The 16,785-nt window shown below is 43.7% G+C and overlaps 2 protein-coding genes across 2 annotated transcripts in view; one reads left to right on the top strand and one right to left on the bottom strand.

The window, feature by feature from the left end:
* Window positions 1-365: 365 nt before the first annotated feature.
* Window positions 366-2,687, bottom strand: Fgfbp3 (fibroblast growth factor binding protein 3). Its single transcript, XM_032891870.1, has 2 exons — window positions 2,336-2,687; window positions 366-2,051 (listed from the first exon to the last, which is right to left on the bottom strand). The coding sequence occupies exon 2, from the start codon at window positions 1,985-1,987 to the stop codon at window positions 1,232-1,234; it is 756 nt and encodes a 251-aa protein (XP_032747761.1). The 5' UTR covers window positions 1,988-2,051; window positions 2,336-2,687; the 3' UTR covers window positions 366-1,231.
* Window positions 2,688-9,628: 6,941 nt separating this feature from the next.
* Btaf1 (B-TFIID TATA-box binding protein associated factor 1) overlaps window positions 9,629-16,785 on the top strand; it is an 85,938-nt gene continuing 78,781 nt past the window's right edge. The window contains exon 1 of the mRNA XM_032891868.1: window positions 9,629-9,885. Coding sequence (XP_032747759.1) covers window positions 9,872-9,885 — 14 coding nt within the window. The 5' untranslated portion in view covers window positions 9,629-9,871. The remainder of the gene's footprint in view (window positions 9,886-16,785) is intronic.

The following is a 16,785-nucleotide window of genomic DNA, read 5'->3' as shown; positions in this document are numbered from 1 at the left end:
GGGGGAACCCTTCATTTAAGTCGGTCATGGTGGAGCAACTATAAACCCAGAATTTGGAAGTCTGAGGCATGGTGGTCTTGAGAAAATGACAGTCTCAAACACACACACACACACACACACACACACACACACACACACACACACACACACACGGGGGGGGTGTGCTTAAATAAAGGTGTATTTACATAAAAGGGACAGCTCACAGACCCAGCACTAACGGATTGGATGCTCTCCTCTGTTCCACAGGATCCTCTATGCATGGGGCACATAACCTCACACCCCTACACACACACACACACACACACACACACACACACACACACAAATAAAAGAACGAAATAAAAGAAATCGCAGAATTTCCATCGTTTTACGACCTTATTTTTAATTAAAGACGATTGTTACAACATATTTTTTAAAACCACGTTTTAAATTTAATTACAAAGGAGATGAAGGCCCAAGTGACTGAGAGACATGTTTACATTTTAGCTGATTTTTTTTAAAAAGAGTGATCACAATTTTAAGGCCTGGAGTTTTTGTTTGTACTTGAAGATCTGGAGGGCACTACACTTCTAAAATTCACTTCTGATTTTAGGTAGTTAAACTTTCAGGACAGTAGGCTCAAAATTCACCTCAAAATTAGTAGTAAAGGGACTGAGAAACAATTGTCCTGATAATCCAGTCTTAGATTTATTTATTTTTTAACCTATAAGGCTTGAATCTACATAGAAAGTGTGATGCCAAGTCACACTCAGAGTTCATTACAACCCAGAGAGGAGGGAGGGTGGGTATTCATTTTCTCAAGCTGAAAACCTGAGATTTCGAACCAGTCAACATGGCTCAGGTTCTTACGCACAGTTCATTTAAAAATGTGGTGACAATGTGGTGATATACATTGTATCCCACTTCCTAGGAGAAATTCGCACCTCTTTAGTCTCCTCATTCCCGCTATTCAGCTTCTCTCCCTAGTCTACAATTTTTGCATGATATATATGTTTCCAGTATTTCTTCTGCTCTTAAGTCAAAATTGAGATGTAAAAAAAAAAAAAAAAAAAAAAAAAAAGTCTCCTGTTGACTCAGATTCTTCTCACCCTGACCTGCTGCCCTGTTTTGAATCCTGACTAGCCTACCCTCCATCCCAGTTCCTAGTCTAAAATGCCCTACGCCTTCGCCCCGGCTGCGCTGTCCTCTGCTCCGCAGCACCTGCCCCTAGTGCTCCTGCCAGCCCGCAGCCTCAGCCATTCCAGAAATTGACAAAGAAGTTGCAAAGGGAGTGCCACTTCTCGGTGCAGTAGGTCTCAGTGAGCTCGGCATTCTGGTCCAGCTCGTTGGGCTGGAGTCCGACCGCCGCAGGAGGCTCCGGAACCGGGTCTGAGCCCGCCTTCCTTCCGCCTGAGTTGGACTTCACCAGCAAGGGCTTCTTTTCGGGCTGGGAGCTCGGGGACCGCACCGACTGTCGCGGTCGAGCCCGGCTCCGCACCCTGGGCCGGGGCTCCTCGCTGGGACGTGCGGGCAGGCTGGGGTGCGCCGGCGGGTGTAGCTCAGCGCTGGCCGTCTTGTGGGCGCACAGACGCGGCGGCAGCGGCGCGGGGTCCAGGCAGGGCCGCGGTCTCCTGCGCAGCGCGCCCAGCAGCCGTTTCCAGTAGTGCGCGCTCCGGGAGCCGGTGGCCGCGCAGCGCTCTGGATGCCCTCGGTAGGTGCAGTGCAGGCTCGCCCCGCCCGGGGCCTGGCAGCGCAGGGCCAACTCTCCGCCCGTCGGCGTCCCCGGGGCTGGCACCAGGAGCTGCCAGCTGCACGCGTGCTGCTCTGGGCTCACGAAGCGACCCAAGGAGCCGTCTCTGGGGCCGGAGGCCCGGGCCACTTCCCTGCCAGCCGCCCCCTTGTCCCTCCCGGTGGCCGAGGGGAAGCAGCCTCCCAGCAGCAGCAGCAGCAGCGACAGCGGCGAGAGCGACGCCCGCGGCCTGGGAGGACTCACGCCCGCGTTGGCCATGCCACTCCTCTGGGATTCCTGGGGCCTCAGCGCAGGTAGCACGCGGTGAGGAGCATCCTCGGATCTGCGAATGAAGGCTCCAGATGAATCCCGCTCAGCCCTCTCCCTGGACACAGGAACCTGCCAACTCCCCTGACCCGATTTTCCCCGAAGCAAATGTTCTGTTAGCAGCGAGGAGCCCCTCTAAAGAGCTGCCTTTCCTAAGGGAACAACTTAATGTTTAAGGAATCGGTTTAAAACATTCACTAAGATAGAAAAATGAAGCTTAATGATCACCCTCCCAACCCTACCACCAAACTGTCTACAAAATCATTTCAGGTTAATCGGATACCTGTGCTTTTCGCTTACCGAATTCCAGAAGAGGTGGAGATAGAGCGAGTGACTGCATAAGGGATTAGTCGGCTTTATACGGCTGTCTGTGAATTAACCTGTTATCAATGGGACAGAAGGGGCCTCCCCCTTCATGCCCCTCCCAGACTTCTCTCACACTAGGTTTCACCCGCTGCTAACACACACAGAAGATACAACGGCGAGCAGACTCACTCCGCCGCAGATATATAATAGAAACAGCCATGGAACATGAAATATAAAATGCTGAATTTTGCTTCCACCGCTGAAAATAAGGCAAATGTTAACACAACTTTCTTTGCTTCTGAAACTTGTACATATTTATCTGGTCTATATAGTTAAAAAAAAAAAGATAAAATGAAACAATATTCAGAACCAGATGCTATTCGCAGTTTTCTTTTTTTCTTTTTGCATCGCACGTTATTTCTTGTGTGTGTGTACCCCAGGGATCCAACTCGTTTGTAGGGCCCAGTGGGGTGGCAATCACCTTTGCCTATGGAGTCGTCTCAAAAGTCCCACTATTTTCAGTCTATTTTTCTTATCACTCAGTTCTGTATTTTCATCAGTACACCTAAGCGGGGGCATTCTGGTTTTTTAACTATTTGGGATATGGTAAATTAGTTCTAAATATCTTTAAAAACTCAAAGGTCCTAAAAAAACTAATTGCTTTGTGGTTGGAAAGTAATACAAATCCAAGTGGCATAATTAAGCACTAACCCGTTCTTCGCATGCCTCTTCAGGAGAGGGGTAGACTTTGGGTCGGGTTAGTTTTGCTGTGTGTTTAATTAAGCACTAACCCGTTCTTCGCCTGCCTCTTCAGGAGAGGGGTAGACTTTGGGTCGGGTTAGCTTTGCGGTGTGTTTATTTTTCTTTGCAAGTTTTTTATAATAACATTTATAAAATTAAAAAAATAATTTTATTCTTATTTGTTGTGTGTGTGTGTGTGTGCTTGAATGCTACAGCGCATTTGAGGAAGCCAGAAGACAAGTTTCAGGAGTCTGCTATCTCCTTCCACCTTGTGGGTCTCAAGAATTGAAGGATTCAACTCAGATGACCAGGCTGAGCAGCAAGTCTCTTTAATTTGCTGGGCCATAAGACGCCCGCCCCCCACCCCTTACAGGGTCTCTCCTGCCTTGAGTTCATTGTGGATCTGACTGTGACCTTGACCTTGTATTTTAAGCAAAGTTACTTTTAAACTTTGAGATTTTTATATTCATCTCACCTTTAGCTCCATAGTATATGTGGTTTTTTTTTTTTTTTTTTTTTTTCTCTGTAAGAGTTTATTGCCAAGAGGCTGGGGAGACCCATGTGAGGGTAGGAAAAGAGGAATGGCATCGCAAAGTTGTCCTGTGATCTCCATTCAGGCGCATACAAGTAATACATACAGTAATAATAAAGTTATTTTGATAAAGCTCTTATTTCTCCAGGGAATGGGGATGTTTCTCACTGGTAGAGGACTTGCTTAGTGTGTTCAAGGTCTTTGACCTCTCAGTACTGAGTTTCCTTATCTAATTTTGGTATGTGACCTTAAAGATGTGCATGCACCACCTTGCCTGGCTATATGAGTTTTTTTTTTTTTTTTATTTTTCTCAGTATTTTTTCATCTTTATTAACTTGAGTATTTCTTATTTACATTTCAAGAATTTTTTTTTTTAATCCCCCACTGTTCCACATTCCATACCTCCTCCCCGCAACCCCCACCACAGTCAGAATGTCCCCACCCCATCAGACCTCTAAACTCCCTGGGGCCCCCAGTCTCTTGAGGGTTAGGTGCATCTTCTCTGACTGAGCCCAGACCCGGGAGTCCTCTGCTGTATGTGTTGGAGGCCTCATCTCAGCTGCCTGCTTGGTGATCCAGTGTCTGAGAGATCTCAGGGGTTAATTGAGACTGCTGGTCCTCCTACAGGGCTACCCTCCTCCTCAGCTTCCTCCAGCTTTTCCCTAATACAACCAGAGGGGTCAGCAGCTTCTGTTTTGGTTGGGTGCATCTGCATCTGACTCTTTCAGCTGCTTGTTGGGTCTTTTGGGGAGCAGGCATGGTAGGCACCTTTTTGTGAATATCCCATAGACATGACAGAATGGATACAGAAAATGTGGTTCATTTACACAATGGAATATTACTCAGCTATTAAGAAAGAGGACATCCTGAGTTTTGCAGGCAAATGGATGGAACTAGAAAATATCATCCTGAGTAAGGTAACTCAGACCCAAAAGGATGTGCACAGTATGATCTCAGTAATAAGTGGATATTAGCCAAAAAAAGTACAGAATACTCAAGATACAGTTTACAGAATTCAAAGTCAACAAGCTGAAGGGCCCAAGTTAGGACACCTCAGTCTCACTTGGGAGGGAGAAGAAAGCATAAAGGGGGACAGGAAAGGGAAAGGGAGTTGGGGGAGGGGGGAGGAGAACATGATCTGGTATTGGGTTGGGGAAAAGGACTGAAGCCCTTAGGACCAGCAGAAAGAATGGAAACAGGCGACCTTGGGAGGTTGGAAGGACACTCCAGAATGTACCAAAGACCTGGGAGGTGAGACCCTCAGGACTCAAAGCGGGGAACTCTAGATGAAGTGCCCTATGGTGGGGACAGGGAACTTGTTGAGCCCACCTCCAGCAGAAAGACAGGGCATCAACTGAGGGATGAGTTTGCTATCCTACCGTTATAACTCTGATCCATAATTCTTCCTGTCTGAAAGAAATGCAGGGATGGAAATGGAGAAGGTTCTGAGGAAAAGAAGGTCCAGCAACAGGCCCAAAGTGGGATCCAGCTCAAGGTCCCAAGACCTGACACCAAAAATTTTTTTTAACGATTTATTTATTTTATGTATAAGTACAGTGTTGTTATCTTTAGACACACCAGAAGAGGGCACAACTATTACAGATGGTTGAGCCAACATGTGGCTGTTGGGAATTGAACTCAGGATCTCTGGAAGAGTAGTCAGTGCTCTTAACCACTAAGCCATTTCTCCACCCCCCATAAGTTAAAATTTTAATAAAACCCCCATAAGTTAAATTTTTAATAAAAACAAATTGGTACCTATGGCACTAAAACACTTAACAACATGAAAACAGGAACTCTAACAAGGGTTTCATAATTATCAGTAGATAATTAATATGTTTCACAGATGGAAATTTCTAATTTTCTTTCTCAGAAAAATATTCTCTCAGGTAAAGCACCAAAAGTAATTACAGTTACCCCCACCCCAACCCCCAGTCCGGCCCTAACAGATTTTTCAGCTGAAGACTGACATCTTGTGGCCTTATGCTCTAATTACATTAAAATTATGAGCTAGATCCACAGACTTGAGTTTTGATGTCAGAGACATCAAGAAGAAAAGGGAAGGGCACACAGAAAAAGCAAGATAAGTTCAAAAGCATGATGAATGAGGCGGAACAGGGAGAGCCTGGTGGCTCACGCCTGTAATTCCAACACTCTAAATGCTGAGGCAGGGGGCTGGAGAGATGGCTCAGCGGTTAAGAGTACCCAACTACTCTTCCAGAGGTCCTGAGTTCAATTCCCAGCAACCACATGGTGGCTCAGAACCATCTGTAAGAGATCCGATGCCCTCTTCTGGTGTATCTGAAGACAGCTACAGTGTACTTATATATAATAAATGAATAAATCTAAAAATAAATAAATAAATAAATGCTTAGGCAGGAGAAGCACACACTCAAGGCTAGATGGGGCAGCATAGTGAGGGCCAGGCCAGCAAGACTGTATCAAAAACAAGATACAAACCACAACAAAACTTAGCATTTTAAGGGCTGGAGTGAAAAGTGCTTACTGCTCTAGCAGAGGACCAGAATTTGGTTCCTAGCAGCCATATCAGGTAGCTCACAGCCACACCTATTACTCCAGTTCTAGGGGACCCACCACCCTCTTCCTTTGTGCTCACACGTACCTACTGCCACATAAATCCATACACATGACTAAAAATAAAATCTTTTCAAGGGAGGTCCAATCTCAGCAGCCCTGGGATCCTGTGAATAACCAACTCTCCCTCCTCTGGGACTACAATTCAAGTGTTCTGGGTCCTAGTTGGCCAAACCTGCTGCTGGGAGGTATGGTTTGTGGAATTTTCTCTCACCATTGTTTTCTATTCTGTAGCTCTTCCAGAGTGTGTTCTTGAATGTTTGAGTTTCATGTGTGAACACAGCAGGTTTATTACTCCCATCCGTTAATGTCCTCCCACCCTCTGTTTCCTTCCTAGCCCTGACCTTCCTCTCTCTCCTCCCAAGTGCATTCTAACTGCCTCTTAAGAAGAAAGAGGTTGGGGGGTTGGGGATTTAGCTCAGTGGTAGAGCGCTTGCCTAGGAAGCGCAAGGCCCTGGGTTCGGTCCCCAGCTCCCCCCCCCCCAAAAAAAGAAGAAAGAGGTTGTAGGCTTGGAGGTAGGGCAGAGCCTTTGAGTCCTTGGAGAACTGTCTTCAGTCCAGCAGTTCCCGCTAACTTACTGCTGTCCTTTCTAGTATCTGAAGGCAAGGGTGGAGGTATCGGGTCTGGCCAGACCCAAGTACCTTAGCACTGCGTGGCCGAATGGAGGGGCATCTACAGCCCTTACTAACCACAAACCCTCCAACCCACCATCACGGATCCCAAGCACAATCCTGGGAACTTCGCAAGCACTTGAGCCTAGCTAAGGCTTTGGCTCCATGGTCCTGAGAAGTCTTGCAGCACAGAGCCCACTGGCCTCAAGATCCTCAAGATCCTCAAGAGGTGACTCTGGCTCCCGGGACTAAGGGGAGCAAGGAAGAGAAAGTGTTTCTTCAGCCACCATCTTTAAACTGGAATATCTATGGATCCTCAAGAAATGTGTAGGTCTAGTAGTACCATGCTTTTAAAAGTCAGTGCACCATAGAATTATACATATACTTCATTAAAGAACATCAACCTAGAAGCTGGTGGGAGGGGGCATCATAAGAGCTATATGCACTAGATTCCTTTTCAATCCCTGCATGTGTAACTTAGACATGGTTATACTGTCAAAAATTGTGAACTAGTATTATTTTCCCTACTTCACAGCTGAGGAATTAAGATTCAGAAATTAACTAGCTCAAGGTTAATAAAGATTATCCAAAATGGAGGTTTAGCTCAGAGTCGCCCATGTGCTTAGCATGAGTCAGTCTCTGGATTCACCACCTCAATGAGTAGTGTTGAGCGCTTGCGTGACAGCCATTTGGTTCAGTGGTATGCATTCCCATCCAGTCTCTACCAACTCCATTATTTCATTCACTTCCCACATAGAGAAATGAGGCTCAGTGAGATTATAAAACTTCTTTGGACACGTAGCTGTTATGGGAAAGGACTTAAAAATAAGCCAGTTCAGCCATGTGGTGGTGGTGGTTCACCACACTTTTAAATCTCAGCACAGAGGAGGCAGAGGCAGGAGATGGGTCTCTGAGTTCAAGGCCAGCTTGGTCTACAGAGGTAGTGCCAGGACAGCCAGGGTTACACAGAGTAACTCTGTCTTTAAAAAAGCAGAAACCAAACCAAACAAAACAAACAAAAAAATGAGGTAAAAGTCGTCCTACAGGAGTATGGTTGACTATTTGACAATGACCTCATCCTTAAGGGTAGAGACTCAGTAGTTAAGAGCACATACTACTCTTCCAGAGTAACTGAGTTCGATTCTCAGGAGGCTCACAACCATCTGTAACCTTAGCCTGGCCTCCGTAGGCACAGGCCACACACACACACAATTTCAATTACCTTTGGGGGGAAAAAAAAACAAGTTGGTAATAACAGTCCTTTCCTCACTTCAAAGTTTTAGACTATGGAGCTATATATTTTGATATTAGAGAAAAAAAAAGTATAGACAATGTAAATTGGATCATTTCACTCTCTTGCTCAAAACACTCTGTTCTATACCTCGCATAAAATCCAAATCCCTTACTTCCAAGCCCCTTTTACTCCTCCCATCAAATGGACGGGTCTTAAGTGCACCTGCTATCTAGAGGGCTCCCAGGATCTCTGCATGGATAGCACCTCTTGTCGTGTACTTAGCAGCTTAAACATCTTGTTTCTTCCCGAGCCACCTGGTTCAGACAGGTCTTTGTCACCTTCTTTTTCCAGTATTCTCGTTTATGTATCAGGAAAGCCTTTCTGCATTTATGTTTTCTTTCCTTTCAAAACCTTTTTTTACATTTATATGAGATTTTGCCTGTATGTATGATATGTGTACCACATGTCAGCTTTGGTGCAGGAAGTCGGGGGGTATCAGATCTCCTGGATCTGTAAGTCACCTGTGCAGTACTCTAGCAGACACTTGCTTCATTTCTTCCTATACGCATCTGTTTTACAGTTCATCACGTTCTTGTGAACTTTCCTGGATTCATGACATACTCCCCCCACTTCCCACCCCGCCCCAGTCTTTTACAGTGCTTCTCTTCTTACATATGACAAGCAGACTCAAGAATTGAGACATAACTTCTAAATCGGTAACAAGAAGCTAGTGGGCATGTTTTATAAGGAAGGGCGACAGGACATGCGCCTTTTGATGATTAATCTGTCAGTGGCCTATAAACTGGTCTTGCTGAAACTAGAGAAATACTAGTTTGACTACTAGGATAAAAACACATTTTAAGGTGTTACGAGGCCACGGTAGTTTACAGAGGAGTGTTTAGCAGTGGGGGGACGGAAGGAGGAAAAGATAGGATAAGGGTGATAGTCCTAGGTAAAATTATGGGCAGTCCCTTCAGCATTTATGCAGAACTTCTAGTAAATAATGGTATACAGTTGAGCCTCCTCCCACGCCCCCTTCCTCGCGGAACCAATGCAAATTCTTGGCCTGGATTATCTCTTTGTAGCCTAGACTGACCCCCGATTTCACAATCTGCTGCCTCAGCCTCCCAGGCGCTAGGATTATAGGCACGCATCACCCTACCCAGCCCTGTGCCGCTTTTCCTTCTTAACTTCATCCGGCCCATAGCACCGCGACCTGGGCGGGAGTCTCCTTTCTCCTGTTTGTTCCTGTTTGGAAGCAGCCTAGCTGGGTAGTAGGTCAGGATGAAAAGCACTTAGAAACCGAGGTTTGGAATTTTCAGAACTTTGGCTAGGTAATCTTCATCCTTCTCTGGAAGATAAAGACCTCTTTCCAACTCTCCTCTTAATCTTAAAGACTAGGAGGTCTGTCTGGATTCGCACCAACCAAAAGCTCCAGGAGCCCCAGGGCGCTCTGACACTCCGCTCCAGACCCACAGCGCGCGGAGCCACGTGCTGGTGGCGTCACTTCCGGCGTGCCGACGCTAAGTCCGGCGTGCCGGCGTCTGCGTCAGCAGAGAGCGGGGCTGGGGGCACCCGGTTTGAAGTGGTGCGGGTCAGAACGGCGCCGCCTCCGCCCGTGTGTGGGACCCTGGTGGCGACAGAGACGAGCTCCGGTGGCCGGCCCATGCCCGAAGGCCTGTGCCGGCCGCTACACGCCGCGCCGCCTGCTGCCCTGCGCCCGGCGGCCTGGGCCTGCGCCGCTCTGCTCGGGAAACGAGCGCTGGAGCGGCGTGGCGTGTAGCTCCCCGGGAGTTCCGAACCGCCGGCGCCGGCCATGGCGGTCTCCAGGTGAGTGTCGCCGCCTGCCAACTAACGGGGAGCTCGCGCGGGCTAGGCTGTCCGCTCCCGGCGTGACGGTGCGGGGCGGGAGCGCTGCTTCTCGCCCAGACTTTGAGGCTTCCCTCGGATTGCTGGCGCTTTGGGCTCGGGTTACCCGGAGAAATGGGCTCAAGAAGGGCTTTTTCCTCGTTAAATGTGACTCGGCGCGTTCGATCTGGCTTTTTTTCTTTTTCCTTCACCACGTCGCTCTGGTTTCTCTTCCCTCTTTGAATTCTAGGCGAGTTTCTTTTCTTTTTCTTTCGAAGTATCAAAGTCTGTTCCCTAACCACCATTTCACGGCAAAACTTGGTGGTAACTGTCGATGGGGGCGGCCGTTGAAATATTGTTATCTAAGATCCATCTGGTTATGCTAAATTTAAAAAATTTACAGAGTAAGGGGTATAGTTTTCCTCACTTTTTTCTTAAGGTCTAATTCCTCCTTTTTGTTCAGCAGTAAGTATTCTGCCCATCAGCGTGTGATCTTAAGCATGGCTATTTTAGCATCTTTTCCCAAGCGATATCATCGATCTTATTGTAAAATTTTGTCCACTGTGGAAAAGTGTGAGAAAAATTGTAGAAAAACGTACAAGCGTTTAACTTGTTTAGCTTCTGATGATAAAATGGGTTGGAAACTTGGAAATGATTTTGGTGTCCCGATGACGTTTAAGTAGGGGATGGTCTCTCGGTGGTTAGTCACGAAGAGTTACCAAGTCCTTTAGGGATGAAGAGTTAATGAGAATTGAGTCCTTTCACTAAATGGACTGAAGGAGATAAATGATGAAATAAACACCTTTCGCTCATTTTTCGAAATTAGTTGAATACATTCCTTTCAGCACACTGTGTGCTGAAGTTTTTTCTTATAAGGAAAGACTAACTAACCTGTTCGTCACAGACTCCCTAGGTAACTGATGAAATAGTGTGTGGGAGAGAAGCCCATGGGAGTTGAGTGAAGGGAGTTGCTAGGTGCTGGTAGTAGGGACACCTGATTTTTATTTCATCAGCAGCCTCATCCACTCAGTGGGAGAAAGAATTTTTTTTTTTTTTTTTTTTTTTTTGGTTCTTTTTTTTTTTTTTCCGGAGCTGGGGACTGAACCCAGGGCCTTGCGCTTGCTAGGCAAGCGCTCTACCACTGAGCTAAACCCCCAACCCCGGGAGAAAGAATTTTATTTCAGCATTTATGAAACTGTTTTAAGAGAATACTAGTGGCATTTCTTATTCCTACAAGTACAGATAGCTTTATCTTATAATTTATTTTCCATGTAAATGCATAGATATATACACCAGAAATATGTTGGTTCTTGAACAATATGAAATTTGTCAGTCTCTTCTCCTTCTTCTTCTTTGAGACAAGGGGTTGATGTAGCCCAGGCTAGCCTCGAACTCAGAAGAAACCTCTCTGATTCTGGGATTAGGTATGGTGTCACCTGGCTGTATCAGTTTTTTTACTCTAAGGGAATTAGTACTTCCTTTCATCAAGTAGGTGTGTATGTGTACAATATCCCAAAGCTTTATAGAGACATAAAGCTTTAAGCTTTATGATAGAGCTTAAAAAGATAATCTTTGCTTAGCACTAATCTATAGACCCAAGGTTTGAAGGAGAGTGGGCTTTAGAGGCTTTTGGTCCTCATCTGGATTCAGAGAGTAGCGCTGTTTGTTGTTTTGTATTTTTTTTTTTTATTCACTGCCATAATTAAAGCCAGCCACATTTTATAGAAGCTTCTTCTGTGCTTGGCTTAGTAATCAAAGTTTAAGCAAAGGCTTTGGGATGCCTTGTTTGTGGGGAGGTATTGGACTTTTGAAAATATTTGTGGGTTCAATTTGAAAAACAAACTTTGTATTTCAGGTATGATATCATGCACTAAGCATAAGTCTGTGCCAAATAAGCTTCATTTTTCTCTTGTTGATATTGTGGAATTCATTTAAGTACTTTTTTTTTTTTTTTTTTTGTTTTTTTTCGGAGCTGGGGATCGAACCCAGGGCCTTGCGCTTGCTAGGCAAGCGCTCTACCACTGAGCCAAATCCCCCAACCCAAGTACTTTTATGTAAAATAGACAGAGTATAGTTTGAGAAATGGAAATCATATGCCAGAATCAAATAAAAAATACTTTTGCACTGTTTATGTCAATGCATACTGGAGAGAAACTGTATATTTTTAAGACCTCCTATCCCTACTCCACAAGGGTTTCTCTGTGTAGCCTTGGTTGTCCTGGAACAACTTCTGTAGAGTATGCTGACCTTGAATTTAGAGATCCATTTGTCTCTGCCTCCTGAGTGCTGGAATTAAAGATGTGTGCCACCACTGCCTAGCATTTTAAGATCATGGTACTATTGTTCCTTCTTCTGTCGGAAAATCTGGAGTAATCTTTGACTTTTCTGCCTTTTTCATTCCCTCTATCTAGTCAGTCACTAAATCCAATCCTGCCTCACATCTCTAAGCTTCCTTTCTGCAGCCCTGCTTTTTGTTTTTTTTGTAATTGCTGAAGCCTTTCAAACATCTATTCCAATGCTCCAAGACATCTGCAACAGCACCCAACACACATTTATTTCTCTCTCTCTCTCTCTCTCTCTCTCTCTCTCTCTCTCTCTCTCTCTCTCTGGCGGTTTTATTTTGCCTCAGTTTGAGGGTCCAGGGTAAAGTTGATGGTCAGGAAGGCATGTGGGAACATGAGGCAGCTGGCCACACTGCATCCATAGTTAGGAAACAGGAAGAAATGCTCTCTTTAAAAATTTTTGTGTGAGAATGTATGTAGAGGTCAGAGGACAACTTGTGGGAGTTTTTCCCTTTCTAACTTGAGTTCCAGGACTAGAACTCAGGTTGTTAGGGCCACATGTCAAATTTCTTCACCAGCAGCAGCATGATCTGGCCAGCTCACAAGCCTTTTTCTTTGTACTTGTTCTTGTTGGCATCTCCAAATTATTTATCACTTCAGACATGTTATTTGCTAAAATGCAAATTTTAGATTATCTTTCTGCCTTTAACTGACTAGCTTTTTGTTGGCTTAAGATAAGGTCCAAATGCCCAAACTCCTTGTAGATCTCTTGATTCTTGCTACATCTTGCATCAAGTTCTTTGCATTTAATGTCCTCCCTCCCTCCTATCTTCCTTCCCTAGAATGTTCTTACCTTCCATTCTTTTGTATCTGGAATACTTATCTTCCCATCTTGTCTTTCTTGTCACAGTCCGAGTTGTGCCTAAGTGCCTACACATCACTTTGCTAGGAAGCCTTCTTCCTTAGTTTTACTTTACCTGTGTTATTTGCAGTGGTGTGGTTTTTGTCTCTCAAAGTATTTTTCACACTTAGTAGCTGGCTGCCTAATTGTTCTCTCTTTTTCTGAATTAATAAATTCTGCTTGGGACAGAAATGTGTCTTATAATCTTTCTGTTTTGAGCAGCATGCCTGGTTTTTAGGAGCCATTTGATGAAATTTATTTTTTATTGTCTTTTGTCTTTTTGGAGACAGGGGTCCCAGTGTAGCGCCCAACTATTCTTTTTTCATTTTTCTGTAGCTGAGACCACAGGAAGTTGTCACTTTCTCAGTGTGTGTTTTCTATTTCAGCTCTAGGTTTTTGTTGTTTGGTCATACTGGGGATTGAACTCAGGAACTTATGAATTCCAGGCAAATATTTTACCACGGAACTATAATCCTAGCTTTTGTTTTGTTATGTAGACTCTGGATATGTATTCCAGGCTGTCCTGTAACTATCTTATCAGCTTGTGCTGCCTCTGCTAGGTTTAAGGTACACTAACAGGCCTGACACCTAACTATGCTTTTGCTGTTAGGAAGAACATTTACTTTAGCTTTGCATATTGTTTATAAGTATATTATTTTGTTATAAGTCTATTTGAGTACCTATAAGTATATTATATGTACTTATAAAAGTATAAAAGTATGGTTATTCTTTCAAAAGATTTATTTTTATTATTTTTAATTATGTATATGTGTGTTCCTCTATGTGAGTGCAGATTACCTTGGAGACCAAAGACTTCAAATTCTCTGGGGTTACAGTTTATTGTGTGTGGCCTGACATGGGTGCCAAACTGGGAATCGAACTTAGGTCCTCTGGAAGAAAAGGAAAGGGTTCTAGACTGCAGAGCCATTTGTTTGTGTGTGTGTGTGTGTGTGTGTGTGTGTGTGTATGTGTGTGTGTGTCTGTCTGTCTGTCTGTCTGTGTGTCTGTATGTACATGTATATGTATATGTATATGTATATGAATATGTATATGTATGACCCCATGTTGGTGACACACCAGAAGAGGGCATTGGATCCCATTACAGGTTGTTGTGAGCCACCAGTTCCTGGGAATTGGACTCAGTACCTCTGGAAGAGCAGTCAGTGCTCTTAACTGCTGAGCCATCTCTCCAGCCCTGATCATTTATTTTTTAAGAGTATGATCCTGGACTGGAGAGATGGCTCAATGGTTAAGAGCATTGGCTTCTCTTCCAGAGGTCCTGAGTTCAATTCCTAGCAACCACATGGTGGCTTACAACTCTTTGGAATGAGATCTGATGCCTCTTCTGGTGTGTCTGAAGACAGCTACAGTGTATTCATATACATAAAATAAATAATTATTTGAAAAGAAAATGATCAGGATAGTTTTATATGTTTTCAGGTAAGTCCTGTTATAACATGTTTTTTGTGATGTAAAGTGTATCTAATGTAGCCCTGCATTTTGTATGATCAAAAATATTGATTCTGGGGTTGGGGATTTAGCTCAGTGGTAGAGTGCTTGCCTAGGAAGCGCAAGGCCCTGGGTTCGGTCCCCAGCTCTGAAAAAAAAATACTGATTCTGCTTAAATTCTTACAAGGATTGGTTTTATTATACTTTGTAGCAAATTATGACGTGCACAATGAACTTTTGCTTTGTGGATGAGGATATAAATCTTGTATAAATAGCTGAGTCTTTACAATTGTGAACGAGGGTAGCATGTGAAAGTCTGTGTAAAATTCAGGAGAATATTATTGGAAGATAATGTGTCTTCTTTTTTTTTAATATTTATTTTATTTATATGAGTACACTGTAGCTGTCTTCAGACACACCAGAAGAGGGCATCTGATCCCATTACAGATGGTTGTGAGCCACCATGTGGTTGCTGGGAATTGAACTAAGGACCTCTGGAAGAGCAGTCGGTGCTCTTAACCACTGAGCCATCTCACCAGCCCAATAATGTGTCTTCTTTAGGTGCTTACTATTTAACTACTGTTAAAATGTGGATGCTGGAAAGTCAGCTAAAATTTTGCACCTCCCCACCTCCCACCAAATTAGTACTTGTTAAGAGCTTGTACTGTTGCTAAGTCTTTGAATTCTATCTTCTTGGCTTTGTAACAGACTCTTCTGTTATCTTTTTTTTTTTTTTTTTGCTTAGTGAGAATTAGAAGCAGAAAAGGCAACTTTATAGAGTTTCATAAGGCTTATTCATGGGCAGTGAATCTATGAACTATTAGTTAGGTTCTAAGCTTAATGTAGATTTGCCTTTCTTTGAGACTGGGTCTTGCTTTTATAGTCCAGGCCAAACTCTCCAGTTGGGTCCTCTTCTCTCAAACTTTTGACTGCTGGACTTGCAGGCTTGTACCACCATGCACAGTTTAATGTAGATTAGAAAAAGTGTGTGTGTGTGTGTGTGTCAGAAACAAAGACAGACAGACACTTGCTTAAAGGGTAGTTTGGGAGAGTTGGTTCTCTTTTCACCATTTGAGTCTGGGGGATTGAACTTAGGTTATCAGTCCTACTAGTACCTGCCTTCACTTGATGAACTATCTTGCCAGACCTGATATAGATTTTTAAAAAAGGATTGTTTTTGGTGTGGTTGCCTGTTTAGGCTCTAAGTGAGTTAACTGTTGCACAGTAATATTTTCCTATTGGCCAACTAAGTTTTTTTCTTGATATGTGGGTTCAAGAATGTAGTTTATATTATTTTTCTCTGAATTATGCATAAAAAGTAATTTGTAAAGTATTCAAACATTAGATTTATTTTGGAAGCTGCATCTACCTCACTCCCCCATATATAAATTGAAAGTGATAGAATTAGCAAAGATTCTTAACAAATTGTTGCAGAACTTTTTGCTCAGTCTTGGTAATTCTCAGTACAATACTGATACATTGTTTCAACAGTCCGATTCTACAAAATGAGAGGAAGTAGTAGTACCCGGCATGATCTGGTGACTTGTAGTCTTTTGAGTCTGCTTTCTCAGTGCTGAGCTTACATGCTGACAAAAGGAAGTTCCTTGATGTGGGAAAGTGCTAAGGACAGGGGAAATAATTACTTAGATGGGTCAAACAAGTAAGCTATGCCTGCTCCTTGTCCCTTACTATTAATTTTAACCATTATAAGATTAACAGGAGGTATTAATGTCAATTATATTTTATCAAATTCCACTCTTTAGAAAAAACTCAGAGACAATGAGGAAAAAGTAGAGGAGATATTGTAGAAGATTTTCCTTTTCAGTGTGGTAAATTTCAGCATGCTGATTTGCTTTATTTCTCAAGGGGCTTTTATAAGTTTGCTTTATTGTGTTGGATTTTAAATCCAGGCTCTTAAGTATGCATGGTAGGCAACCACCTGACCACTGACCTGCATTCCCAGCCATGGTTTTTATTTTAATTGTACCAAAACAAAATGTATCACTTTAACCATTTAAAATGGTATAGTTTCATAATTTGAAATATATGTATTTATGTCAAAGAATCTAATTTATGATTTTTTTATTTTTACTTAGCATATATAAGTACATTGTATGTAGCTGTCTTCAGACACATCAGAAGAGGGTATCAGATCTCATTACAGATGGCTGTGAGCCACCATGTGGTTGCTGGGAATTGAACTCAGGACCTCTGGAAAAGCAGTCAGTGCTCTTAACCACTGAGCCATAT

This window comes from Rattus rattus, chromosome 2 (genome assembly GCF_011064425.1).
Source record: "Rattus rattus isolate New Zealand chromosome 2, Rrattus_CSIRO_v1, whole genome shotgun sequence".
Classification (NCBI taxonomy): Eukaryota; Metazoa; Chordata; class Mammalia; order Rodentia; family Muridae; genus Rattus; species Rattus rattus.
The sequence above is the reverse complement of the archived record's forward strand: the minus strand, read 5'-3'. Positions and strand labels throughout refer to the sequence as shown.